We start from the raw sequence: 25,895 nt of genomic DNA, 5'->3' as shown, positions 1-25,895 counted from the left end.
TAACACAGCAATCATACAAACAAACGAACGAACAAACAAACGAATGGGAATTATAATTGTACGATTCTGACTGACTCTCTTCTCTGTTTCTGCTGCTCTGTCACTGCTATGTATAATGTGATTGTTGGTAGAGGTAGCTGTAGTGATGATGGTAGTGGTGGTGGTGTGGTGGTGTTGTTGGCGTTTGTTATTATTGCTGCTGCTGTTGTAATTCATTTCATTTGCTGTATTTGTCTGAGCACAAATCGCACAACGTTTTGCCGTGCCTCTGTTGGTAGTGTTGGTGGAGAGCCTTTTATTTGATTGTTGGAACAGTCCGTATGTGTATGCCGACGACAGACCAAAGCAATTTTAACAGTTCTTTTTGTCTTCTTCTTCATACTCTCTTTAAGTGCTACTGATGCCAGTGCTGCTTTGACTCTCCCAACAATTTGTGTAAGGCTGTGCCAACTGCGAGTTAGCATATGTGTGAGTGGTGTGCCTTGCCAACATAACATTGATATTCGTAGCAATGTTTCGTTTCTCATTACGAATTTGTCATTCGTAAGTGAAGGTACACACAACACAAATATCCCAGTGACTCTCAAATCGTAACGAAACGAATCAACTCACTCACTCACCGTTGTTCATTGCCGCCGCCGCCGTGTAGTGCAGTATTGTATTTTATACGTTCCTTGTAGTCATCGTTAACGTCGTTTGCAGTGTAGTACATTGAGCGACGGTGGTTTTTCATTTGAATTCGGAACACGTCTAGGACTATACGAGGATCGGGTGGTGGTGGTTACGGTACGGTTGCAAGACCACCTCTCCTTTGAAAACAAACCAACCAAATAGAAATGGAAATGGAATAATAAAAATACCTATACATACATAAGAAATACATATGTATTATACTATACATATATGTACCTACATCAGAAAGGAAAATAAAAATCCAAAACAAAACTGAGCAGAAGAAGCAAAAGAAAAAAAAAACAAAATCATACAATTCGTTATTTTGCGCGCGCGTAAAACATTTGTGTGCTACAACAACAAGAAATCAAATAAATACAAATATTACAACAACACTAAAGCATAGATTGGGAACACCAACAACAACAACAACGAAAAGTAATATAATTTCAGTGTTATATTTGTAAAGTGTCTTTGCTCAACGATTGTAAGCCGCTGTCGCTGCCACCGCCGCAGCAGCAGCCGGGACTGCGACATTTGTATTTGAGCAAGGAGCGGCGACACCACTCATTGAGAGATTGTGTGCGTGTGTGAGCATACATTTGTGTTAAGTGCTCCCCATTCCACCCCACCTCTACTTTGTGACGGTGTGTGTGTGTGTGCGTGTGTATATTTGCAAGTTTTCGACAATTGTTTGTCCAACGTTTCTGTTGGTCGTCGATGTCGTTTCGTTTTGTGCTGTTGTTTTTCCACAGAGTACGTTTGTCTGTGCCCGTTGTGTTTTTTTTTTGCTTTTTGCATCTCCGTTTGTTCGTTTCCATTTCCAATTACGTTTGGTTTTCGGTTACGATTGCTTAACGTTTTCCAGCAATAATCATACGTCGTGTGACACGCCGTCGGTTAACAACACCTAACGGTTAAATCAGCAAACGAGCCAAAAATTTTGTTGCCTTATGCTGGGTGTGTACATTACATTTCATTAGTGTGCGTGTGTGCAATTGTATGGTGAGCTTAAGTCCTCCCTCATCAACAGACCCCATGCACGATACAACACAGAGTGCTAAGCAGCATCAACATCAACATCATCATCACCATCGTCATCGTGTTTCGCGCGTCATCATCATCGTAATGTGTTGCCGCACCACAAGCCAGTGCATCGCGTCGTGAACATTTTCGTTTGTAATTATTTCGGGAATTTTAATTGCAACATTTCCGTTACTATTTCTTTTTTTTCTCAAGTTAGAAAACAAATTAAAATTTTATGAAAATTGACAAAATAAGATTGAATCACAAATATTCTAAAAACGTTAAACTAGAGTGAATTAAAAAAATCAAATCAAATAAACCTAACTCAAAAACAAAAGGTGATTATTTTCATGTTTTTTTTTGAAAAAAAAAAAAAATATTTTGAATGGAAATAAAATACAGTTGAGCATTAAAACAAACAAAAACAAAGTTTAACAATTTTAAGTGTATGAAAAGTAAACAAAAATTTTAAGTTATCTGTCTGATAACAAAAATCGTTGAGAATGTTTTAAACTCAGGAGCTTATTCGCTTGACTATAGTGCAAGATTGCTTGTTTAACAACATACCATTTTTTGTTAGAATTATTTTTTAAATTTTTTAGAGACTTTTATATTATGATTGGCAAAAAGAAGCACTGCATTTTGAAAATGAATAACTTAAAATATGAATATGTATGGAAAAGACATTCAAATATTGAGGCAATTATTGTCAAGTTATAATACTTTAAATATAATTGGTAGTTCCAACAAAATTTCCACCGTCTTAAAAACTGTTTTAGAATATGAACTCTTATCAAAGGTTTAAGTGCAATTGTGCTACAGGCAGGTTTTTACAGTGATGCCTAAGAAATAGAAAAATTGTTAAAAAAGAAACTGGAACTATACAAAATTTATAATATTGTTCTTTAATTTTTATTTCTGGAAAAGATTGGCTTTAAAATAAAGGATTGCTCAGGAAAAGTTCCAATAAAATTTTTGTATAAAAAAGGAGGAACAAATATTTTTCAAAATTATTGCCTTTATTGAGATGTTTCAATATTCCGGTTAATCATTCTATCATATTCCTGCCGCACATAGTGAATGCAGTTGAACACCCCATAGCTCCAACATTTCCAGGGATCCAAATCTTAACTCTTTGAGGAAAATAAAGTTTTCATGTTATTGCATACTTTATTCGTATTTAGAATGATCCGATTTAAGTTAAGTGACGCCAGAAATGTAAATTCAATCTGAAAAACAAGTATGGAAAATGTATACCCCATTCTGTTATTGGTTCACTACTGATTTAATACATTTCTATGTGGTAGAGCTCAGTATGTACATTGCAATGGCTTTACCTATGGAAAACGTAGCATATATCGTGGGGTTCCTCAGGGATCGATTTAGGCTCACTATTGTTTTCTATATACATTAACCACATTAGGCAAAACCTTTTCTATATGTGGATAATCTCCAGTTAGTGGCTCATGGGGTGGAGAACTTTTATTTTCAGAACTCTATAAATCGTATTGAGATTCCATTGGAGGATACTATCCATCTATAAACCATTGTTTAATGCTTTCTATTCAAAGAAGAGTATAGCAGAAAACATTTAAAAGTCAGCAAAAGTTTGTTGTTGCTGGAGACATTAGACTGGTTACCCGTATTGTGATTTCAATTTCGACCAAGAAATATCATCCGAGGGAGATGTCAAATGAATCATGGTGCTTTACAACCATCCCAACTAGAGTAGGTGGTAAAGTACACCTCTGAATTTGAACAGGGCTCTTTAAGTCGACATGATTCATAAGTGCAATAGAAAATAAATCAAATTTTACTTCACTTATTCAAATCCAACTGAACTGAAATAGATTAATGGTTTTGAAACTAATTTGTAAACAACTTTACTATTCCTTATTTGAGATAATACCTTGAATTCATAGTTGGTCATATCAATGATGTACAGTCAATTATAACACCCCAATAAAATAAATAAATAAATTAGATCTGTATTTCTATTATATAAAATTCTAGAATTTAACACTCCTTCCATTTTGGCGGACAAATTTCGATTCGGAGTTTCAAATAGAACCCTCCTTGACACCTTGACAGTCCCTAGATTTCAGACGTTGTTAATGCAACGATCATTCCAAGTACGAGTGATAAGGTTGTAGGACAGATTAAACCGAGTTTAGCAATCAAATATTCACCACCATAGAATGAGGGTATTCTAATCTAGTCATTCCTTTAGCATCACCTTGAAATATTCGTCTAAGACCCCTAAAAGTAATGGGTTGCCCAAAAAGTAATTGCGGATTTTTTATATAGTCGGCGTTGATAAATTTTTTCACAGCTTGTGACTCTGTAATTGCATTCTTTCTTCTGTCAGTTATCAGCTGTTACTTTTAGTTTGCTTTAGAAAAAAAAGTGTAAAAAAAGTATATTTGATTAAAGTTCATTCTAAGTTTTATTAAAAATGCATTTACTTTCTTTTAAAAAATCCGCAATTACTTTTTGGGCAACACAATATATATAGTCTTGATCGTCTTGACGTTCTGAGTCAATGTAGACATGTCCGTCTGACTTCTTGAGCTCTCACAAGCAGCAATTTTTGTCCGATTTGGCTGAAATGGTGCATTCGGTGTTCATTTACGACTTCAAACAACTGTGCCCAATACGGTCCAAATCAGTCTATAACCTGATAAAGCTCCCATATAAACCGATCTCCCGATTTGATTTCTTGAGCCCTTACAACCCGCAATTTTTGTCCCATTTGACTGAAATTAAGCATGCTGTGTTTTGTTATGACTTCTAACAATTGTGCCAAATACGGTCCGAATCGGCCTATAACTTGATATAGCTATATATATGAATATATATAAACCGATCTGCCGATTTGAATTCTTAAGTCCTTACAAGCCGCGATTTTTGTCCGTTGTGGCTGAAATTTTGCTTGTAGTGTTTAGTTAAGACTTCCAACAACTGTGCCAAGTACGGTTCGAATCGGTCTATAATCTGATATAGCTCCCATATAAACCGATCTCCCGATTTGACTTCTTGAATCCTTACAAGCCGAAAGTTTTTTTCGATTTAGCTAAAATTTTGCACAAAGTTTTCAGTTGTAATTTCCAACAGCTGTGCCGAGTATGGTTTAAATCGGTCTATAACCTGGTATAACCCCCATATAAACCGATCTCCCGATTTGTTTCTTGAGCCCTTACAAGCCGCAATTTTTGTCTGATATGACTGAAATTTTGCATGTAGTGTTCGGTTAAGACTTCCAACAACTGTGCCGAGTATGGGCCAAACCAGTCTATAACCTGATATAGCTCCCATATAAATTAATCTCTCGATCATCCTTGTTCGGTTCCTAGAAGCTTTAATTTTTTCTAGTTTGAAAAAAGTTTGGTGTGTAGAATAAAATTATGCACTTAAACTAAATTTATTTTGAATACATTTTTAGCCAAATCCATGGTGGTGGATTGCCAAGATTCGGTCCTGCCGTACTTAGCACGCCTCTACTTGTTTTATTTTTTAGTGTTTAAGAGTGTTGATAATAGAATTCCGTTATTATTTTGTTCAAATACTTCACTTGAAAACTTGACTTTTTGCCTCGAAACCTGTCATTAGCCTCAGAGTGCTGTGTTAACAAACTTATGACTGCTGTTTTAGCAAACATTTTCGCCTACTGTTTTTACTAAAAACCAGTAAGGAAAAGCAAAAGTCGGGCAGAGTCGACTGCAAAACATCCTACACCTACCCTGTAAATGCAAAATGGGAGCTATATCTAATTTTAAACCAATTTTGAGGGACCTCGGCGGATATTTTCAGATGGGTCATTAAGCAATCAGTATCAAATTTCGAGCAAATATGTTCAAACTGTAATAACTACGGTTGACAAATAACAATATTGCAAATTACTCAAAATCTGACGAACATATTCAAGTGAGCTATATTTAAATCTGAGTCCGATTTCGGCCAAACTTCTTAGATATTATTGTAGTTGTCGAGAAAAGCGGTGTACAAAATTTTTGGCATGATTGGTCAATAAATGCCCCTTGCAGTGGCTTTAGAAATGAAAACCGGGCGATATACATTTATGAAAGCCAGATCTGAATCTGAACCAAATTCCATGAAATTCATATATAATGTCGAGAGCCAGGAGAAAATCCTTCGTGGCTAATTGCGAGAGAATCGGTTAACAAATGACCACTATATTTCAATATTAGTCCAAATCGGTCGAACATATATTTATGGGAGGTATATCCAAATGTGATCCCATATCCAAATCTAACCCGATTTTTTCCAATTTCAACAGGCTTCGTCTCTAGGCCGAAAAATATGCCTGTACCAAATTTGAAGACGACCGGACGAAAACAGCGACCTGTAGTTTGTACACAAATTAACATGGACAGACAGACAGATGGACATAGCTAAATCGAATCAGAAAGTGATTCTGAGTCATCTGTGTTTTTTTTTGCTCACCACAATCGAACCGATACGTTCGATTGTCAGGAGAATTGTCAGTATTTGCTATTTTCTGCAGATATTTTTCTTTGAGTGTTTTTAATATTTGCTGCCTGATGTATTATAGGTTTAGTGGCATGGAAACTTTATTTTATTAATGAGCCACTCTATTCTGGCCAAAAGTCTAAACCCAGAGCAGTTTTTTGTAATTACAGCAAAATTTTTTGCTGTATTAACAGTTCTATAATTTGATAATTTTTTGACGATTTTTTATGACAGCTGACAAAATAACTAAATTTGCCCATGAACATATCTCACATATCAATGCTGGGAACTTGAGCCAGCACATTCTGTCGTTTAAATCAACCGGCCGATCTTCATGAAAAAGAAAATTTTTAAGTTTGAAACAAACTGGTTTAGATTTATAATAAATATAAAAATTTAACGATGCTTCAATTGGAAAGGCATTTTGTGATTTCTTACCACAAAGGATATTTTGATCTTCATTAACACATTGTGTGCCACGACATACGTTTCAGTACGATATTTGACCGGTCGTGAAATTTTGGTTACGATTTCTAAATTGAAAACCCTTTACTGAATATTTTTGCAAAAGCATGCATTAATGAAGAATGGTCTTCAATGAATTTCGTCAAACCGAATGGATTTCGTCAAAACCGTTTGGCATTAATGTGTTAAAATATTTTCATAACCTCCACCATAGGATTTCGTCATTACGTTTGAAACACCTCAAAATGTATGTATAAGACCCCATATAGTATAGAAAGGGTGAATTTTTAGCTATTATCTTTTAGGCAACACTGGTTTCTACAGCTCATGCACGTTTCGTGTTTTGTTTCACTGTCAAACATCTTCAGTTTGGTCTATAATTTAGCCATGAATCGTCTTACAAACGAACAACGCTTGCAAATTATTGAATTTTATTATCAAATTGCGTGCTCTGTTAAGAAAGTTCATTGTGCGCTCATTTTTTCTAATTTTTGACTCAATGGGTACGTAAAAAGGCAGAATTGTCGATTTTGGAGTAAAGATCAGCCAGAAGCATTGCAAAAACTACCAATGCATCCAGAAGCGGTCACAGTTTGGTGCAGTATATGGGCTGGTGGCATCCTTGGACCCTACTTCTTCATAGCTGATGTGTATCGTAATGTAATTGTGAATGGTGAGAGCCATGAGATGATATCCAACTTTTTTTTGCCCAAAATGCAAGAGCTTTACATGTATGACATGTGGTTTCAACAAGACTGTGTCACATGCCACACAGCATGCATAATAATGAACTTACTGAGAGGCGAGTTGGGTGAACATTTTACTTCACGTTCGGGACCGGTCAATTGGCAAACTAGATTGTGCGATTTAACGCCTTTAGACAATTTTTTGTGGGGCTATGTTAAAGCTCATGTCTATTGGGACAAGACCGCTTTAATTTACGCATTGGAAGACAACATCGAAGCATTTATTCGAGAGGCGGCCGAAATGTTGGAAAGAGTAAGCTAAACTTGGACTAATCAAATGGACCATTTGAGGTGCAGTCAGGGTCAACATTTGCATGAAATTATCTTCAAACATTAAATTATATGGACCATACTATCAATTCAAATAAAGATTTCATGCATTGTTCAGAATAAAAGGTTTTTTTTTTGAAAATCATTCCAATAGCTCCTAAAAAGTCATCCTTTACATTTCACCCAAAAAAGTGTTTCCTTTAGAAGTTGTATTAATCATCTTTAAATTAGTTTTGGTTTGGTTCCGCTTATCTTTGGCTTGATTCTTCAAATTAAGACAAACGTTTGTTCACTGCAAGTTTAGTTTGGTTCTTGGTTTCAACCCCTTGTTTACTACCACACTGCTTATTATAAAACTGTGGATTTTGATTCTAGATCAGTGTGCATCAAACTGAGTTGTATTAATACAAACTATACAAACTTGACAAATTAACCTCAAAATGGCAATCTTGGAGTTTATTGCGGATTTCAATGAATTATAAATACAAGCCAAATTCACTAAGAAAACCTTGTTTTTCTTGTTAAGTATTGTAAATTATTATCATTAGTGTATTAATAATTTTTTGATCTCAATTACTCAAGTACTAAGAAACCCCATTGGCTATTAATTCAGAGTTAGCCGTACAATTGAAACGTATAGAAACATTGCAACTAAATTAGTTTGAATATGTCTACTAGATTTTTGTTATTGTGCAAATGATGGAAAATGCAACAAAAGTCGTTCCATTATAATATACTCTATACCACAGTGGTACAGGTGCCCGATCGATTTGCAATGTTTAGAAGGAGAAGAGCTAGCATTTAGTTATTCCTATGGTCTATATTCAGTTACTAGTTAGATTAAGCCATGTCCGTTTGTCTGGGCTTCCATCCATCCTTTTTCCTATTTGTCCCGCCATCCTTATGTTCCTGTTATCAGGGAATGGTAGCTTGTTTTCCGAATGTCATAAATACAGAATGACACATTTCATTCATTTGTCTGTATGTTCTTGGGATGAAAAGTTCAACAATGTGATATAAACCCCATAAGTTATCTATCCCGAGTTATCCATAGCTTGTGTACGAGTATATGTATTTCACTTAATGCCAATCGTAGCGAAGTAATGGAGGGACTATAATGAAAAGTTGCACCGAACTTCAATGAAAAAAATTTGGCCCAAAATTTAAGATTTTTCCTAAAGAACGCAAAACTTTAAAATAATGAACCTAACTTTAAATTTAATTTCCTACCTACTAACGGACAAATTTTGATCTCTGACTGATACTTCGTTTACTTCATAGATGACTGTCCAATTATTATTTTTTGAAAAATTCTTTTTTGAACTTAGCATCTTAACCTAAACACATTAAACTTTTAAAGATGCTCCTATTTCTAAGGCTATTGTGCGTCTTTAACTACGTTTCACTATTGTCTTGCCTCAAAGTCAATTTCCTAACATTCAACGATACTTTGATCTTCATTTCAGATTTGTGTCTTAAATAACAAGACTTACAGTTAAGGATTTATTAACCTACCATTAAACAAGTAAAGGCGGGTTAAGTTATGCCGGGCCGAATCTTACCCCCATCCTCCACCATGGATAGCATTTGTCGAGTTCTTTGCGCGGTATCTCTTTTTATGCAAACAACTGCGCCCTCTGGAGGCTCAAGAAATCAAGATCCCATACCGATATCTATGACAGCTATATCAGGTTATGTACTGATTTGCGCCATACTAAGCTCACTCAGTCATAACAAAACACCTCATGCAAAATTTCAGCCAAATCAGAAGAGAATTGCGCCCTCTAGCGGCTCAAGAAGTCAAGATCCAAGATCGGTTTATATGGCAGCTATACCAGGTTATTAACCGGTTTAAACCATACTAAGCACAGTGGTTGGAAGTGACACCAAAACACCACTTGCAAAATTACAGCCAAATCGGATAAGAATTGCCCACTCTAAAAGCTGAAGAAGTCAAGACCCAAGATCGGTTTATATGGCAGCAATATAGCAAAGGTGTTGGAAGTGATACCAAATCATCAGGTGCGAAATTCTGGAGGCTCAAGAAGTCAAGACCCAAGATCGGTTTATATGTCAGCTATATTCAAACTTGCACCGATTTGGCCCATTTACAATTTCAACCGACCTACACTAATAGAAAGTGTTTGTATAAAATTCCAAACGTCTAGCTTTACTCCTTCGAAAGTAAGCGTGCTTCCGACAGACGGAAGGACGGACAGACGGGCGCCATATAAACCGATCTTCCGATTAGATTTCTTGGGCTTCTAGAGGGCGCAAATCTTATCTAATATGGTTGCAAATTGGCATATGTCATTTTGGTATGACTTCCAACAAATGTTTCAAGTATGGTCTAAATCGGTATATAACCTGATATAGCTGCCATATAAACCGATCTCCCAGTTTGACTTTTTGAGCCTCTCGATTTTCCTGAAATTTTGGAGGTCGTATTTTTCTATGACAGATGTTTTTGAAAATGTCATTCAAAGAACTTGACAAATGCGATCCATGGTGGAGGGTATATAAGATTCGGCCCGACCAAACTTTGGCTCTAACCTTTAAAATGGGGACAAACATTTTTCCAGTGTACATAGTCAACCCCAGTCTGCTTATAACTTTCTTTACTTCATTTTTGATAATTAATTGTACAAAAAATTGATTTTTTATGCAATGATCTAAAAGATCTGGAAATCGCGATTAATTTCAACATTCAAAAAATAAACTCAGCTGTATTTTTTTTTTCTTACAACAAAAATCTTATTATTTTAAAATTTAAAATTTTTGTTTCGTTTGTTTTCAGAATGATAATATTTGAAGAAACTGTGTTTTAAAAAAAGTGAAATGCTATAGAGTCCTTAAAACATTAAAAAATTACTATGAAATCCTATTAATTTAAGCGGGAAAAAACCAAAATTTACCAACTTAAAAGAATTCTCAGCAAAATGTTGTGTTTCCTAAAACTATGAACGTTTACTGTGCTAACAGATCACCCAACAATAACCACATAGACATCAGTGTTAAACAAATTCCAACGGATCGTTTCAATGATCCTCCTGCAAAGGCTTTGATTCATGTCAAACCTGAATTCTCCATAAGTGCTAATGAAAAGGAGATGAACAATAATAACAACAACAACAACAATAACATCGCAAGCATCAATAATAACAACTTATTAATGAACAACAGCCACAACAACAACAACAGCAGCGGCAAAAGTCCTTTACACCAGAAACTTAGTCCTTCATATCCTCCATATCACAGCAGTGCCATGAATTCGGCCACAATGCTGATGCATCACCAGCAGCAGCAGCAACAACAACAACAGCAGCAACAACAAAACGGAGCACGTGACAGCAGTAGCAGTCGCGGCACCGAACGCGGCGATGACAGGCCCAATGGACGTTCCTCCCATGGGGCCGGTCGCGGTTCCAGCTGCTCACCTGCCTCATCGCCCACACGCCATCCAAATGCGGTGAGTCCGGTCACCTCGCTAAATCACAGCATGATGCAACAAATGCAACAGCAACAACATCAACTCTCACCGCCACCCCATATGGGTGGTGTGCCCACAGCCAATGGTTTGCCCGCCGGCCTGCCACCACGTATGCCCCATGGCCTGCCACCCCATTCGTTGGGTCTACTCAATTCCCTGCAAATGATGCATCATGCCTCACCATTGGAACTAATGGCGGCGGCCCATCATCATGTACCGCCTAGGACCTACAATAGCCCGCCACCCATATCCACCTCAGATCCCAGTGCCAATGAGTGCAAACTTGTCGAGTATCGTGGACAAAAAGTGGCCGCCTTCATTATAAGCGGCGAGACGATGTTGTGTCTGCCGCAAGCCTTTGAATTGTTTTTGAAGCATTTGGTTGGTGGCCTACATACGGTGTATACAAAATTGAAGCGTTTGGACATTGTGCCGCTGGTATGCAATGTGGAACAGGTGCGAATATTGCGCGGTTTGGGTGCCATACAACCGGGGGTAAATCGTTGTAAGCTGTTGTGTTGCAAGGACTTTGATGTACTGTATCGCGACTGTACAACAGCCAGGTAAGTTGGATGTATTTTTTGTTTTTTGTTTAAACGTACAACAAGGGAACGAAAGAAATGTTTAATTATGAGTAAGGGGGGGATAAGATACTGTTGGGGGGGAAATACAAAGAAAAGCCAAGGAAAAGCTGGTTTAAATGTTTTTTTGTACCTCTTATAAATTTGTATACCCTACACCATTACAGTGATACAGTGTATGGTAACTTGTTACATTTGTTTGCAACGCTAGAAAGAAGAGGAGCTGGATCCTTTATTTGGTGTAAAAGTCATTTATAATCACTTTCTATCGCAAATGACTATCGCTAGGCTTTGCACAGGCATCAACTTGATTTTAATCCTTTTACACCCTCCTTTGAAGAATAGTACATTAATTGTGTCTTCTAGGACAGAAAATTGAACTTTAAATCAAAAATTTTGGAAAGGCCAAGGAAGGCAACTCTTGCCCTATACAGCTGCAAGAGATACATTGGCAAAAAATTTAGGGTTTGAACCAGGTGTCATGCACTGGGTATATACTGCAGTTGTCAGCAATTCCATAGTAGCCGGTTGTAAAGGGTGATTTTTTTGAGGTTAGGATTTTCATGCATTAGTATTTGACAGATCACGTGGGATTTCAGACATGGTGTCAAAGAGAAAGATGCTCAGTATGCTTTGACATTTCATCATGAATAGACTTACTAACGAGCAACGCTTGCAAATCATTGAATTTTATTACCAAAATCAGTGTTCGGTTCGAAATGTGTTCATTCACCGTAACGTTGCGTCCAACAGCATCTTTGAAAAAATACGGTCCAATGATTCCACCAGCGTACAAACCACACCAAACAGTGCATTTTTCGGGATGCATGGGCAGTTCTTGAACGGCTTCTGGTTGCTCTTCACTCCAAATGCGGCAATTTTGCTTATTTACGTAGCCATTCAACCAGAAATGAGCCTCATCGCTGAACGGTGAATGAACACATTTCGAACCGAACACTGATTTTGGTAATAAAATTCAATGATTTGCAAGCGTTGCTCGTTAGTAAGTCTATTCATGATGAAATGTCAAAGCATACTGAGCATCTTTCTCTTTGACACCATGTCTGAAATCCCACGTGATCTGTCAAATACTAATGCATGAAAATCCTAACCTCAAAAAAATCACCCTTTATGTTCCGCATTGACCCGCTAGAGTTTTTCATTGGCAAGGGCTGACGCCTCAGTGCATAACACACTGCTACAACAACAACAACTGCAATTGTCAGATCTATAATACTATATGGTGTTGTTGTCTGGTGGACGGTGCTTCAAAAGTCCAACTACTCTTCAATATTCAGCCGGATCTAATGAATGGCTTGTTTGTGCATCATAGCGGCACTGAAGACTACGTCATGTACTGAAATTAATGCTTAACCTAATGCCTCTGTATTTAGAGCGCACACACGCCGATTACTTAGGCTTAGGTATACGTCCATAGTGGCATGGGGCGGATTAATATCTATACCCTCTTTTCAACCTAACCTATGCCTCTGGACATTGTGGTTAGACAGATTGTTGCTACTACTGCTGTGGGAGCTTTCTTTTTGGTAATACGGCTGCTACGAGCATTGTGTTATCCTTCATATAATGCCCGATGTTCCAGGCTGTGTGGATTACACTTTGCCTGAGCCCCTGATTGATAAAAGTACTATGCCACTATTTCCGATATGACCAATTGGAACTACGATATCCCTGGTAATAAAAGTTAAGTTGAATTCTATAGGGATGGTTCCAAACTAGACGACCACGTGGGCTTTGGGGTGTACTCTAAAGATCTAGAACTGGCCATATCGAAAAGGTTACCCGACCACTACAGTGTGTATCAAGAGGAGGTCCTTGCAATTAAAGAAGTGATGGAATGTCTTAGACATGATGTCATAACGACGATTGGCGTATAATTTTTTTTAGATAACCAGGCAGCCCTTAAATCTCTGGGGAGCACATTTCTGAATTCAAAAAACCAACCTCGACTGTCGCAGATTTTTCAACGAGGTGGCTGAGCAATTTCCAATCCTTTTGTGCTGGGTGTCGGGCCACTGAGATTGCTAATTTTGCCCATGAACATTCCACTAAGGAACAGGGGCAAACTTCTCACATATCAATGAGTGCAGTTCGATTCAAGTTTAAGCTCAATGATAAGGGGTCTCCTTTTTATAGCCGAGTCCGAACAATGTGCCACTGTGCGACACCTCTTTAGAGAGAAGTTTTACCTCACAAATGTTGCCAGCATTAGGAGGGGAAAACCACCGTCGACAATTTTTTCTGGTGTTGTCGCTAAGATTCGAACCCAGGCGTTTAGCGTCATAGGCGGACATGCTAACCTCTGCGTTACGGTGGCCTCTACATAGAGATATCCCAGGGAATTGTGGAGCAAGCAACTAAGAACTACCACATTCCAGGGGAACAAGAATCTGTGAGTATGCCTCTAGAGACACATAAGCTAAGTCTTCAGGATAAGGCCGAAGGACAACGAATGGTAGATTGTCGAAAAGGGAGAGTTGTGAGCATTCCAAAATTATGTGGCCTAATTTAGGCTTAAAGAAGCCTAAAGCTTTACTGTCGCTGGCTAGAACAGATGTCTCAGGTATTGTGTCCGTCATGACATGCCACTGTCTGATCGGAAAACATGCTGTCAGTCTAAAGGTTGCATGTAAAGACTTTTACAGAAGCTGTGAGAACGTTGAGAAAGAAGGGACCATAGAATGTCTGATGTGTGTGTGTCCCGCATTGGCAGTCTGAAGGAGCTCAACATAAGGTGTTAAATTCTTTGAGAACTTGTCTGATTTAGCGGATGTGAACATTCGCTAGTTGTTGGGCTTTTTAAAGCGATCGGGATGGTTCAGAGGTAGGAACTGCACAGAAAAAAATGTTGTCCCAATTTTAAAGATTCGAGCTAAGACTAGAAAATTTTATTTTAAGATGATCAATTCCCACATTTTAAGGGAACATTCCCTTTGGAGAAAATATTTTCTTTATAATAAGGATTTTTTATTTTATATGGTAGGTTAATAAATCTAGGAACGAAAAATGGATAATCAAGAGACCGGTTTATATGGCAGCTATATCAGGTTATAGACCGTTATGAACCGTACTTGACACTGTAGTTGGAAGTCTTAACAGAACACAATGTACAATATTTTAGCTAAATTGTCAAATCGGGAGATCGGTTTATATGGGATCTATATGAGGTTATAGACCGATTTGAACCGATCTTGGCACAGTTGTTGAAAGTCATAATAAAACACTACATGCAAAATTTCAGACAAATCGGACAAAAATTGCGGCTCCCAGGGGCTCAAGAATCCAAATCGGCAGATCGGTTTGTATGGCATCTATATCAGGTTAATGACAGTTTCAAACCGCACTTGGCACAGTTGTTGGAAGTCATAACAGAACCCCACATGCAAAATTTCAGCCAAATCGGACAACACTTGCGGTTTGTAAGGGCTTAAGAAGTCAAATCGGGAGATCGGTTTATTTGGTAGCTATATCAGGTTGTAGACTGATTTGGACCGTACTTGGTACAGTTGTTGGAAATCATAGCAGAATATTATATGCTAATTTTTAATTCAATCAGACAAAAATTGCAGCTACCAGTGGCTGAAGAATTCAAATCTGGAGATCAGTTTATTTGGGAGCTATATCCAAATCTGATCCGATATGGCCCATTTGGAATGGCCAACGACCTACATCCATATTGAGCATCTGTTCAGAATTTCAAGCGGTTAGCTTAACGCCTTCGACCGCTATTGTGATTTTGACAGACGGATGGACGGACATGGCTAGTTCGCCTTAGAGTGTTGAAACGATCAAGAATATTTACTTTATAGGGTCTTAGGTCAATATTTCAAGGTGTTACAAACGGATTGTCTAGATTAGTATACCGCCATCCTATGGGGGTCGGTAATAAAAAAAAATTTTCAAAACATATTAATTGGATTGAATAAGAATCAATCAGCGATAAAAAATTTGAAACGGATGGTCATGTCCGCTAGTAATTAGGAAATTAAATTTAAAAATATCATCTTGATTTAAAAATTCTGATTCTTTGGTTGGTTTTCAGTGCAAAAATCCTACGAATAAGGAAAAATCTTAAATTTTGGGCCAAGTTTTTTTTTTCAGTGTAGAAGAAATTTTTCCTTTACTGTTCCCAGGGTAGCACAATAGACAAAAATATCTGATCACAGACTACCACATAAAGCCAACCTAACCTATCCAGGCTGATGTGAGTAAATATATAAGACCTTCTAGCCATGGTCCGTCCGTTTGACAGACACACTTAAATCTTTAATAATAACTGTATTGAGCTGAAACTTTGCACAGATAACTTTTTCTTTCATAGTCAGGTTAAGTTCAAAGATGAGCTATATATCGGACTATATCTTGAGATAGTCCACATGCAGGCGGTTCTTCCAATATAAAGTTTTCTGAGCCTTATAAGGAGAACTTATTACCTGGTCCTTTGACATCTGCTCAAAACATGGTCCATATCGAACCACATTTGGATGTCCCGGTTTAAAGTTTCAAGTCCATTTGTTAGCCCCTTTTTTCTGAATTTTGCAAGAGTGAGTTATATTAGATACCTGGACCGAGAATGGTTCAGATTGGACCCTTTTTGGATATAACTGCCATATAGACCCATCTATCGATTTCAGGCTTTTGGTCTATAAAACGCGCATTTACCACCCAACGTCGGTAAAATTTTTAACAAGATCCAATCCATATCCAACCATATTTGTATTTAGCTGCGACAAAGACCGATTCCATCCTTCAGACCTTTCGTCCGTCCGCCTTTTCTTTTATCTGTGTGTCTGTCTTTATACCCTACACCACCATTGTGGGACAGGGTATTATAACTTTGCATTTGTGCATTTGTTTGCAACGCTAAGAAGAAGAAGAGCTAGACCGACAAGTATACCGATCGGTTTAAGACCAAAACAGAATGAACGCGTAGCGATACAGGCAGCTTCTGTTGCGTCCATGACCAGTCAAAAATTGGGTCAAGTTAACGTTAAGCTCCCCATGCTTTATACGATCAACCGCTGTTTGGGGAATTTTCCCATCGCTTCTGCCAGTTTTCCAACGTTGTTTCTGTCTCAGGCCTATGAATGGCCTTACTGGTCGTGCTTCCGTTTTCAAGTACTCACCTATATATAGGAATGTTCTCTAGCTTGAGAAGCCTTTGCATACTTGGAGAGAGTTTCGTGTAGCTACGGATGTCATGTGGGATCTTGAATACATCTTTAGTTTGACCATATTGGTTCAGATTTGGATACAGCTCTGTTAAAAAATGGTCCTTCGACTTCATAAGACCCTAGGAACTGATTCCACTGAAATTTGGTAGATAATGTATTCCACATAAAACTTCATACAATTTGAATAGGAACTAAGCAACCACTACCAAGATTGGTTCATATATTCAGTCCCATTCGGAATCACAACCGATTTACATGGTTCACTTACACAAAGCCTTAAAATTATCATTCAGCCATATACTTTAAATGCTTATAATAAGAAAATTAATTTTTAATATACAAAACCAAAAAGTAAAACTTCCAGTTTCAAAATCTCACTCAGGAACCCGAAACCTATGTAACCAGCCCTACCATTCTTTTCCTTGAGCAAGGGAAACTTAAAGTGAATTTTATGTTCATATATGACTTTTGGGCTTTATACCCTTCTGTGCTATGCTGAATGTTTTGTCTGACTACTTGGGTTGTGTTTTCAGTCTACTTTGTGGACACCATAATAAAAAAAAGGCTACACAAAAATTGATACTTTCCTCCTCACCCCAAGACCTTCTGTGTACGACTGGTTTGAATAATTGCCCGACTGTGTAATGCCACAACAAAAAAAAAAACCTGCAAAAGTGAACAAAACATTCATCGTTTAAACCTTATTTAGCTTTATGTGGGCCATAAGGAAGCTAACCAAATGGGGAGCAGACTTCAAGACTTGTAGAACTATGATGAAGAGGGTTCACAAAAATGGGGATTCATTTTTATGTTGCTGGTTACTGTTCCTGCTAGTTGTAGTTGGCTAATGTTGTGGATAACCAAATTTAAGTGGTTTCTCTCTATGTATTTAGCTACACCAATACCTACGTCACTCCATGTATTACAAGTACTTGCGAGTGTTTGTCTGCCAGGGCCTTTAAGTAGTTCCTTGTGATGGAAATTCGAGAAGTGTGGGCAGTGCTCAAGTGTTGAGTGCCAAAAATTTAATGAGCCATATTATTTGCTTATATTTGTATTATGATGTTGGGGAAAAGTTTTCAGAGATTTCAGTTTTAGTTAAAGGAGTTAATAACTTGAAGTTGGAGTTTGAAATTCATGTATAATTTTTAAGTGACTTTTAAAATGCATTAAGCTTTGAAGCAAGCAGGGGATTTGGCTATGTCATTTTCTTTGGACATAATAGGAAATTTAATTTGCTAGTGGAGTTATGAACTTTTACGAATTTTAGGTGAAGTTAAATAGTTGATAGCAAGAACCCTTCGACATATGAATGTCGGTGCATATTTAGATATATTGGGTTGCCCAAAAAGTAATTGCGGATTTTTCATATGGTCGGCGTTGACAAATTTTTTAACCGCTTGTGACTCTGTAATTGCATTCTTTCTTCTGTCAGTTATCAGCTGTTACTTTTAGCTTGCTTTAGAAAAAAAGTGTAAAAAAAGTATATTTGATTAAAGTTCATTCTAAGTTTTATTACAAATGCATTTACTTTCTTTTAAAAAATCCGCAATTACTTTTTGGGCAACCCAATAGTTGCCACATAGACCGATCTCTCAGCTTAGGGTCTTGGGCCTATGAAAGGAGCAGATAATATTTCGCTTGATATGGGAGCTACATCAAGTTGTGAAGCGATTGGATCATACTTGGCACAGTTGTTAAAAGTTAGAACAAAGCACTTCATGGAAAATTTCAGCCAAATCGGATAACTATTGCGCCATCTAGCGGCTGAAGAAGTCAAGATCCGCTAGATGGCGCCAAGATAAATGGCAGCTATAAAAAAACATGGACAATCTAAACCGACCTGCATTAATAAGAAGCATTTATTCAAATTTCAAGCACGTAGCTTTACTTCTTCGAAAGTTAGCGTACTTTCGACAGACAGACGGATGGACGGACGGACATGCGGCTAAATCTACTAAGAATGGCAAGCTTATCGGATTTATATACTTTATGGGGTCTCAGATCAATATTTCAATGTGTTACAAATGGAATGACGAAGTTTTTCCAATTAGACAGTGACCTGTCATGACGGACACAATAACTGAGACGTCTGTTCTTGCCAATGACAGCAAAGCGCTAGACCTCTTCAAGTCTAGATTAGGTCACATCGTTTTGGAATGCTAACAGCCCCCTTCTTGTGACCATCTATGATTCGTTGTCCTTCGGGCCTGCTCCTGAAAACTCTGTTAGGCAGTGCCTAGTCTCGTCAGCTCGCCCGCTTTACAATTCCCTGGGATATCTCTATGGCGAACTTCTTCCGAATAGACAGTGACCTGTCATGACGGACACAATAACCGAGACGTATGTTCTTGCCAATGACAACAAAGCGGTAGACCTCTTCAAGTCTAGATTAGGTCACATAGTTTTGGAATCTTGACAGCCTCCTCCTTGTGACCATCTATGATTCGTTGTCCTTCGGGCCTGCTCCTGAAAACTGTAAGGTAGTGCCTAGTCTCGTCAGCTCGCCCGCTTTACAATTCCCTGGGACATATCTGTGGCCCGGCAGTCAGAACAGGTGAATTTCGAACTGTTCAGTCATCTCGCGTGAGAGATCTGCGACAGTCGAGGGTGGTTTTTGTGTTCGGAAATACGTGCTTGGCTGTCTGAGAAGATAGTTATGCCAATCGTCGTTATGACATTATATCTTAGCCATTTCACCACTTCCTTAATTGCAATAGAGGATCACCTCTTGATACACACTGTAGTGGTCCGGTAACCTTTTCGATACGGCCAGTTCTAGATCTTTAGAGTACACACCAAAGCCCACCTGGTCGTCTAGTATGGAACCATCCGTATAGAAGTTCGTGTGAGTTCTATTACCAGGGATATCGTAGTTCTAATCGGTTCTATCAGGAATAGTGGAACAGTAATTTTTATCAAAAACCGTCTCAGGTAGTTTGTAATCCACACTGCCTAGAACATCGGATATTGTACCGAGGAGAACGCAGTGTCGGAAGCCGCCACATGACCAAAGAAAAAGTTCCATTAGCCTTACAGCAGTGGCAACACAGCAACACTTCCGGCGCGTTGACAAATGTGATGCCGTCGATTCTTAATAGCCTCCTCTGTCTGGTATTGAATTGATACCAAATGGTATTACAAATCTTTGGCAATGCGGCGAATAATACCAGACGGTATTGGTAAATTACAGTAATTTTTCTATCAGTGTAGGGGGTGTCAGTTCGAAAATGGGTTATATCGGACTATATCTTAATATATCTCCCGATTTAGGGGTTTAGTCTTAATAAAAGCTGCATTTGTAATCCGATTTGGCTACAATTTGGCACAATTATTTGTGCTAAGATCCAGATCGGTCTCAATTTTAAAATAGTCTCCATATAGACGGATCTCCCGATTTAAGTTCCTTGGCCCATTAAAGCCACATTTATTATCCGATTTCCCTGAAATTTGGCACAATGACTTGGGGTAAGACTCTCGACATCCGTGCTGAATATGGTTCACATCAGTCTATATCTTAATATAGCCCCCATATAGAGCGATCTCCCGATTTAGGGAGATTTGCAAATGCAAATTAGCCCATAAGCAATCCGTTAAGGAACAGGGACAAAATTCTCACATATTAATGAGTGCTGTCCGATTCAAGTTCAAGCTCAATGATAAGGAGCCCTCTTTTTATAGCCGAGTACGAAAAGCGTGCCGCAGAACGACACCTTTTGTGGGGAAGTTTTTACATAGCTTCCATACCAAATGGTACAGTACCTCACATATGTCGCCAGGATTAGGAGGGGATAACCACTGCTGAAAAATTTTCTGTTGATGTTTATGCCGGGATTTGAACTCGGAAGTTCAGCATCATAGGCGGACCGACTAACCTTTGTGCCACGGTGGGTCTTATATATGCTCATAAAAGTGGATGGTGGATTATTTTGTGCGAATATGAATTTCCCGATTTAAGGTTTCGGGCCAATCACAGCCGCATTTATTGCCCCATTTCGCCGAAATATAACAAAGTGAGCTGTGTTCGGCCCTTCGATGTCCGTGTCGAGTATGGTTTAGATTGGACTATATTTGGTTATAGCCCCCATATAGATCGATATCCCGATTGAGGAGTTTTCACCCATAAATAGCGCATTTTCTGAAATTAGGTGCGTGAGCTTGCACACATCATCCCAGAATATGGTGCAGATCGGATAATTTTTGAATATAGCAGCTATATATATCGATTTCTCCATTGATGGTCTTGAACCCATACAAGACTCATTTATTACCGGATTTTAGCTGCTATCGGTTCAGAGCCGTGAATTTTTCATCGGATTTTAAAAATTTTGTTTATTATTTACCCGAGGTTGTGGCAAAGCTCTTTTCCAACTTGGCCTGTAGAGTAACTTTTTTTTTTCTTTTTTACTTCTAAACCTATTTTTTTTACAAAATTTTCCAACCAATCCTTTAACATTTCAAAACCATCAATACAATGCCAACAGAGGAACTTTGTCTGGTGCGTTTACAAAGCTACACCACCAGGTTACGTATGTCAGTTCAAGTTGGCTTCCTGTGCATTTCTCATTTCCGGCTTCCGTTTGATTGTTGCCTTTAGATTTTTTTTTATAAGTTTTCCATGAGGAAATCAATAACAGCAAATAGAAAATACAATGCAAAATATTAAAGTTTATTTAAAAGCTAACATGAGACCATTAATACCTACTTGGTTTTTATAGTAACCAGTTATGGTTTTCTAAGGAAGAAACTGCAATTGATACGTTTTTTTTTAATAGAATTGGAAAAATTTTAGTGCAATGGCTTAACAAGAAACAATGTACAGCAGATAGAATGTGAACAAGAACACAATACCTAGACAAAGGAGGTGGAAGGAAAATTTATAGAGCATTTTATGTTGTGTTGCCCAAAAAGTAATTGCGGATTTTTCATATAGTCGGCGTTGACAAATTTTTTCACAGCTTGTGACTCTGTAATTGCATTCTTTCTTCGGTCAGTTATCAGCTGTTACTTTTAGCTTGCTTTAGGAAGAAAGTGTAAAAAAAAGTATATTTGATTAAAGTTCATTCTAAGTTTTATTAAAAATGCATTTACTTTCTTTTAAAAAATCCGCAATTACTTTTTGGGCAACCCATAGAATGTGAACAAGAACACTATACCTAGACAAAGGAGGTAGATATATGTATCATTTGTAGTTAGTACCAAGTATAAGAGCGCCTCGGTAGCTGAGTTGCTAGCTAGCTTGGATTAGCAGCGCGGGGTATTGGTCTCAATTGTGATTAGAGGTTTTGGTATATTGCTGCTGAGGTATCACAATGAACAAAGATTGTGTGGATGAGTCCGATTTCATGCTGTCGCTATAACCCACGTTTAGCCGATGATTCCACATACGAACGGTTCCGGCGAAATAAGAATTCTCTCTATAATGCATTGTGCGGTCCGCTAACCAATCCATTGCAAACGGGTCTGAGTTCCTGGAATGTCTAGTATCCCTGACAAACATCCTTACATCAGGAATAAAAAGACGAATATCAGACGAACACACAACATGAAAATACCGATAGAACTGCGCCAATCAACCCACAATGCGACGATATTCAAGGAGGCAATAGAGTTGGATACCCTACATTCCCCAATCAAAGCCATCGCTGTCCTCTGTACACGGTGCAGTAGCTCCAGGGATGATTTTGAAGCCCATACATGTGAGTTGTACTCCATCTTCGGCCTTATGAAAGTGGTGTAGATGTTAAGAAGATCAGAAGGAGTGAAGTAATTCTTACATCGTTTAGGGAAGCCTAAAAACTTGAATGCTTCTTTCGACACTTCAAATACATGTTTACACTTCAAATACATGTTTACAGAACATCAAGAGCTTCTGATTGCTCAACATCTGTACCGTTGATAGACAAAGATGATCTAAATGGGTCAGCAAATCGTTTGTGTGACAACAAACAGCACTGAGTCTTTCTTGCATTAAAATCTATTCGATTCATTCAGCCCCTTTCAGAAATGGCCAGCAAATTCTGGTAGAGTGCATCATCCATAAACCGCCACTTGTCCTCAATCTCTCGAAGACTCGGCCTATGGTCTAATGAGTACGAATGACAGAGATTACTGGCATCCGCAAATGAGTAGATCGAATTCGATGTCTGACTCCACAGATTGTTGATGAAGATAAGAAAAAGAGAAGGAAAAAGAACATAGCCCTGGGGTACACCTGCGGTTAATTTACGCTCATTGGATGAGAACCCATCTATAACGACTCGTATAGGGCGATCTCTGAGAAAGCTCAAAATAAATCGGATGAAGCCATTATCGACACCAAATGCGACAAGCTTTGATAGTAAAGCACCGTGCAGGCCCTATCAAATGCCTGAGAGATATCCAGAGTCACAACCTTACTCTCACCAAAATGGTGGATTCAGCCACTTCAACGTTCCAACAGAAGTACCTTGAGGTCGCCCGTAGAGCAAGTTCTGCGGAACTCAAACGGTTTTGTGGGTAAGAACTTTGCCCTCACCAAACTGGTGGATTGAGCGACTCCAACGTTCAAACAGAAGTGCTCGCAAAGCGATTTTTGCGGAACACCTACTGTTGGTCGCTAAGAAGGCCATTAGACTCTAAATACCTCACAAGATGTTGATTAACCAAGCTTTCCATAACCTTGGAGAGAGCAGAGCGGAGAGAAATTTGCACAGATTGAGTAGGTTGGTCTGATAGGAAACATAGGCTTTATAATTTTTTGATATCGGGAGGGGGCGGACCCTCCCCCTTACCCCAAAAGTACTACCCAAAAATAAAAGTGGACCGATCGGGACAATATGAGATGCAAATGAAAGGTATTCAAGAGTAGAGTACGAATTTCACAATAGAAGTAGGGTCTAAGTATCTGGGGGCCGCTCCAGCCCCGAAACCCCTTAAAATAGGTTTATTAGACGAAATCACCGAAATATGAGACTCGGTTTGTTTGTTCCGTATAGACTGAAAAACGGCAGAACCGATTTTCTTGAAATTTTTCGCATATTGTGAAGGTTGGTCTAGAAGGAAACAAAGGCTATATAATTTTTACGAATTTCATAATAAAAGTAGGGTCCAAGTATCTGGGGGGCCCCCCTAGCCCCGAAACCCCTTAAAATAGGTTTATTAGACGATCATGACAATATGGGACTCAAATTAAAGGCATTCGGGAGTAGATTGCGAATATGGTCGGGAAAAAGGAATAGGCTTTTATTTAATGATAACGGAAGGGGGTGGAGGGTCCGCCACCGTTACCCCAAAAACACCCCCCAAAATCGAAAGTGGATCGATAAGGACAATATGGGCATCAAATGAAAAGTATGCGGAAGTAGATAACGAATCTGGCATACAAATTCATGTCGAAGTATAGGAGGTCACTCCACCCCCACAAAAACGCCCAAAATGGGCACATTACCCAATCACCGAAATTTGAGACTCGGTTTGTTTGTTCCGTATAGACTGAAAAACGGCAGAACCGATTTTCTTGAAATTTTTCGCATATTGTGAAGGTTGGTCTAGAAGGAAACAAAGGCTATATAATTTTTACGAATTTCATAATAAAAGTAGGGTCCAAGTATCTGGGGGGCCCCCCTAGCCCCGAAACCCCTTAAAATAGGTTTATTAGACGATCATGACAATATGGGACTCAAATTAAAGGCATTCGGGAGTAGATTACGAATATGGTCGGTAAAAAGAATAGGCTTTTATTTAATGATAACGGAAGGGGGCGGACCCTCCACCGTTACCCCAAAAACACCACCCAAAATCAAAATTGGACCGACAAGGACAATATGGGTATCAAATGAAAAGTATGCGGAAGTAGATAACGAATCTGCCATGTCGAGCCCCACAAAAACGCCCAAAATGGGCACATTAGCCAATCACCGAAATATGAGACTCGGTTTGTTTGTTCCGTATAGACTGAAAAACGGCAAAACCGATTTTCTTGAAATTTTCGCATATTGTGAAGGTTGGTCTGGAAGGAAACAAAGGCTATATAATTTTTCGGTATCATAAGGAGGACAATCCAAAATCAAAAGTGGACCGATCAGGACATTATAGGTATTAAATGAAAGATATTGGATAGTAGATACGAATGTGGTATTAAAATTTGAGTCTAAGTACCCATCGGGCCGCCCCAACCCCAAAAACTCCCCAAACAGGCATACTGGACGTTCATTTCAATATGCGGCTCAAATGAAAGGTATTCGGGAGTAGATTTTGAATCTGGCATATAAAATCAGATCAAAGTTTAGGGAGTCATGCCACCCCGTCAAAAACGCCATTTGACCCATTATGACTATATGATACTTGGCTGAACCGATTGTCTTAAAATGTTCATAGATAGTCTATCGGGTGGAGGCGGACCCTCCCCTTTACCCCAAAAATTCCACCCATATACGAAAGTAGTCCGATGGGCACAATAAGGTTATCAAATGAAAGGTATTGGAGACCAAAACACGAATATGGTATAAAAATTTGCGTTCAAGTACCTAGCGGGTACCCATTCTAGGTGGCACTTTTCCTCCTAAAGATACGTCAAATGGGTTATTTGACCCATTATGACAATATGCGACTCAATTGAAAGGTATTTGAGAGTAGAAAACGAATCCAATTTTGGAGCCAAGTGTTTTTAATTTTCCATGGGAATAAAGAACGAATTAGATATTTAATTTAAAGTAAAAAGTGCCGGTGGCCGCCCCAGCCCCAAAACACCCTCCAAACGGTTCATATTTAGCGGCCATGGCAATAAGGGGCTCAAATTGAAGGGATTTACCGGCTATGGCAATAAGGGGCTCAGATTAAAGGGATTTACCGACCATGGCATTATGGGGCTCAAATTAAAGGGATGTGGAAGTGCAGCACGAATTTGATATCCATATTTGAGTCGAAATGTCTGAGGTGCCATCCCTCCTCTAATGAGAACATTACACTAAGGAAGAAC

The 25,895-nt window shown here is 38.5% G+C and overlaps 1 protein-coding gene across 5 annotated transcripts in view; it reads left to right on the top strand.

Moving 5' to 3' along the window:
* Positions 1–1,458: 1,458 nt before the first annotated feature.
* The window catches only part of LOC106081667 (transcription factor mef2A), a 101,617-nt gene continuing 77,180 nt past the window's right edge, over positions 1,459–25,895 (top strand). For 4 of the 5 annotated variants that reach the window (XM_013243811.2, XM_013243810.2, XM_013243808.2 and 1 more), the window contains exons 1-2: positions 1,459–2,036; positions 10,468–11,723. In XM_013243811.2, the coding sequence (XP_013099265.2) occupies positions 10,630–11,723 (1,094 nt within the window). In that variant the 5' untranslated portion in view covers positions 1,459–2,036; positions 10,468–10,629. The remainder of the gene's footprint in view (positions 2,037–10,467; positions 11,724–25,895) is intronic. The other variant, XM_013243809.2, reaches the window with a different exon arrangement.

Source organism: Stomoxys calcitrans, chromosome 3, assembly GCF_963082655.1.
Source record: "Stomoxys calcitrans chromosome 3, idStoCalc2.1, whole genome shotgun sequence".
Lineage (NCBI taxonomy): Eukaryota > Metazoa > Arthropoda > Insecta > Diptera > Muscidae > Stomoxys > Stomoxys calcitrans.
The sequence above is the reverse complement of the archived record's forward strand: the minus strand, read 5'-3'. Positions and strand labels throughout refer to the sequence as shown.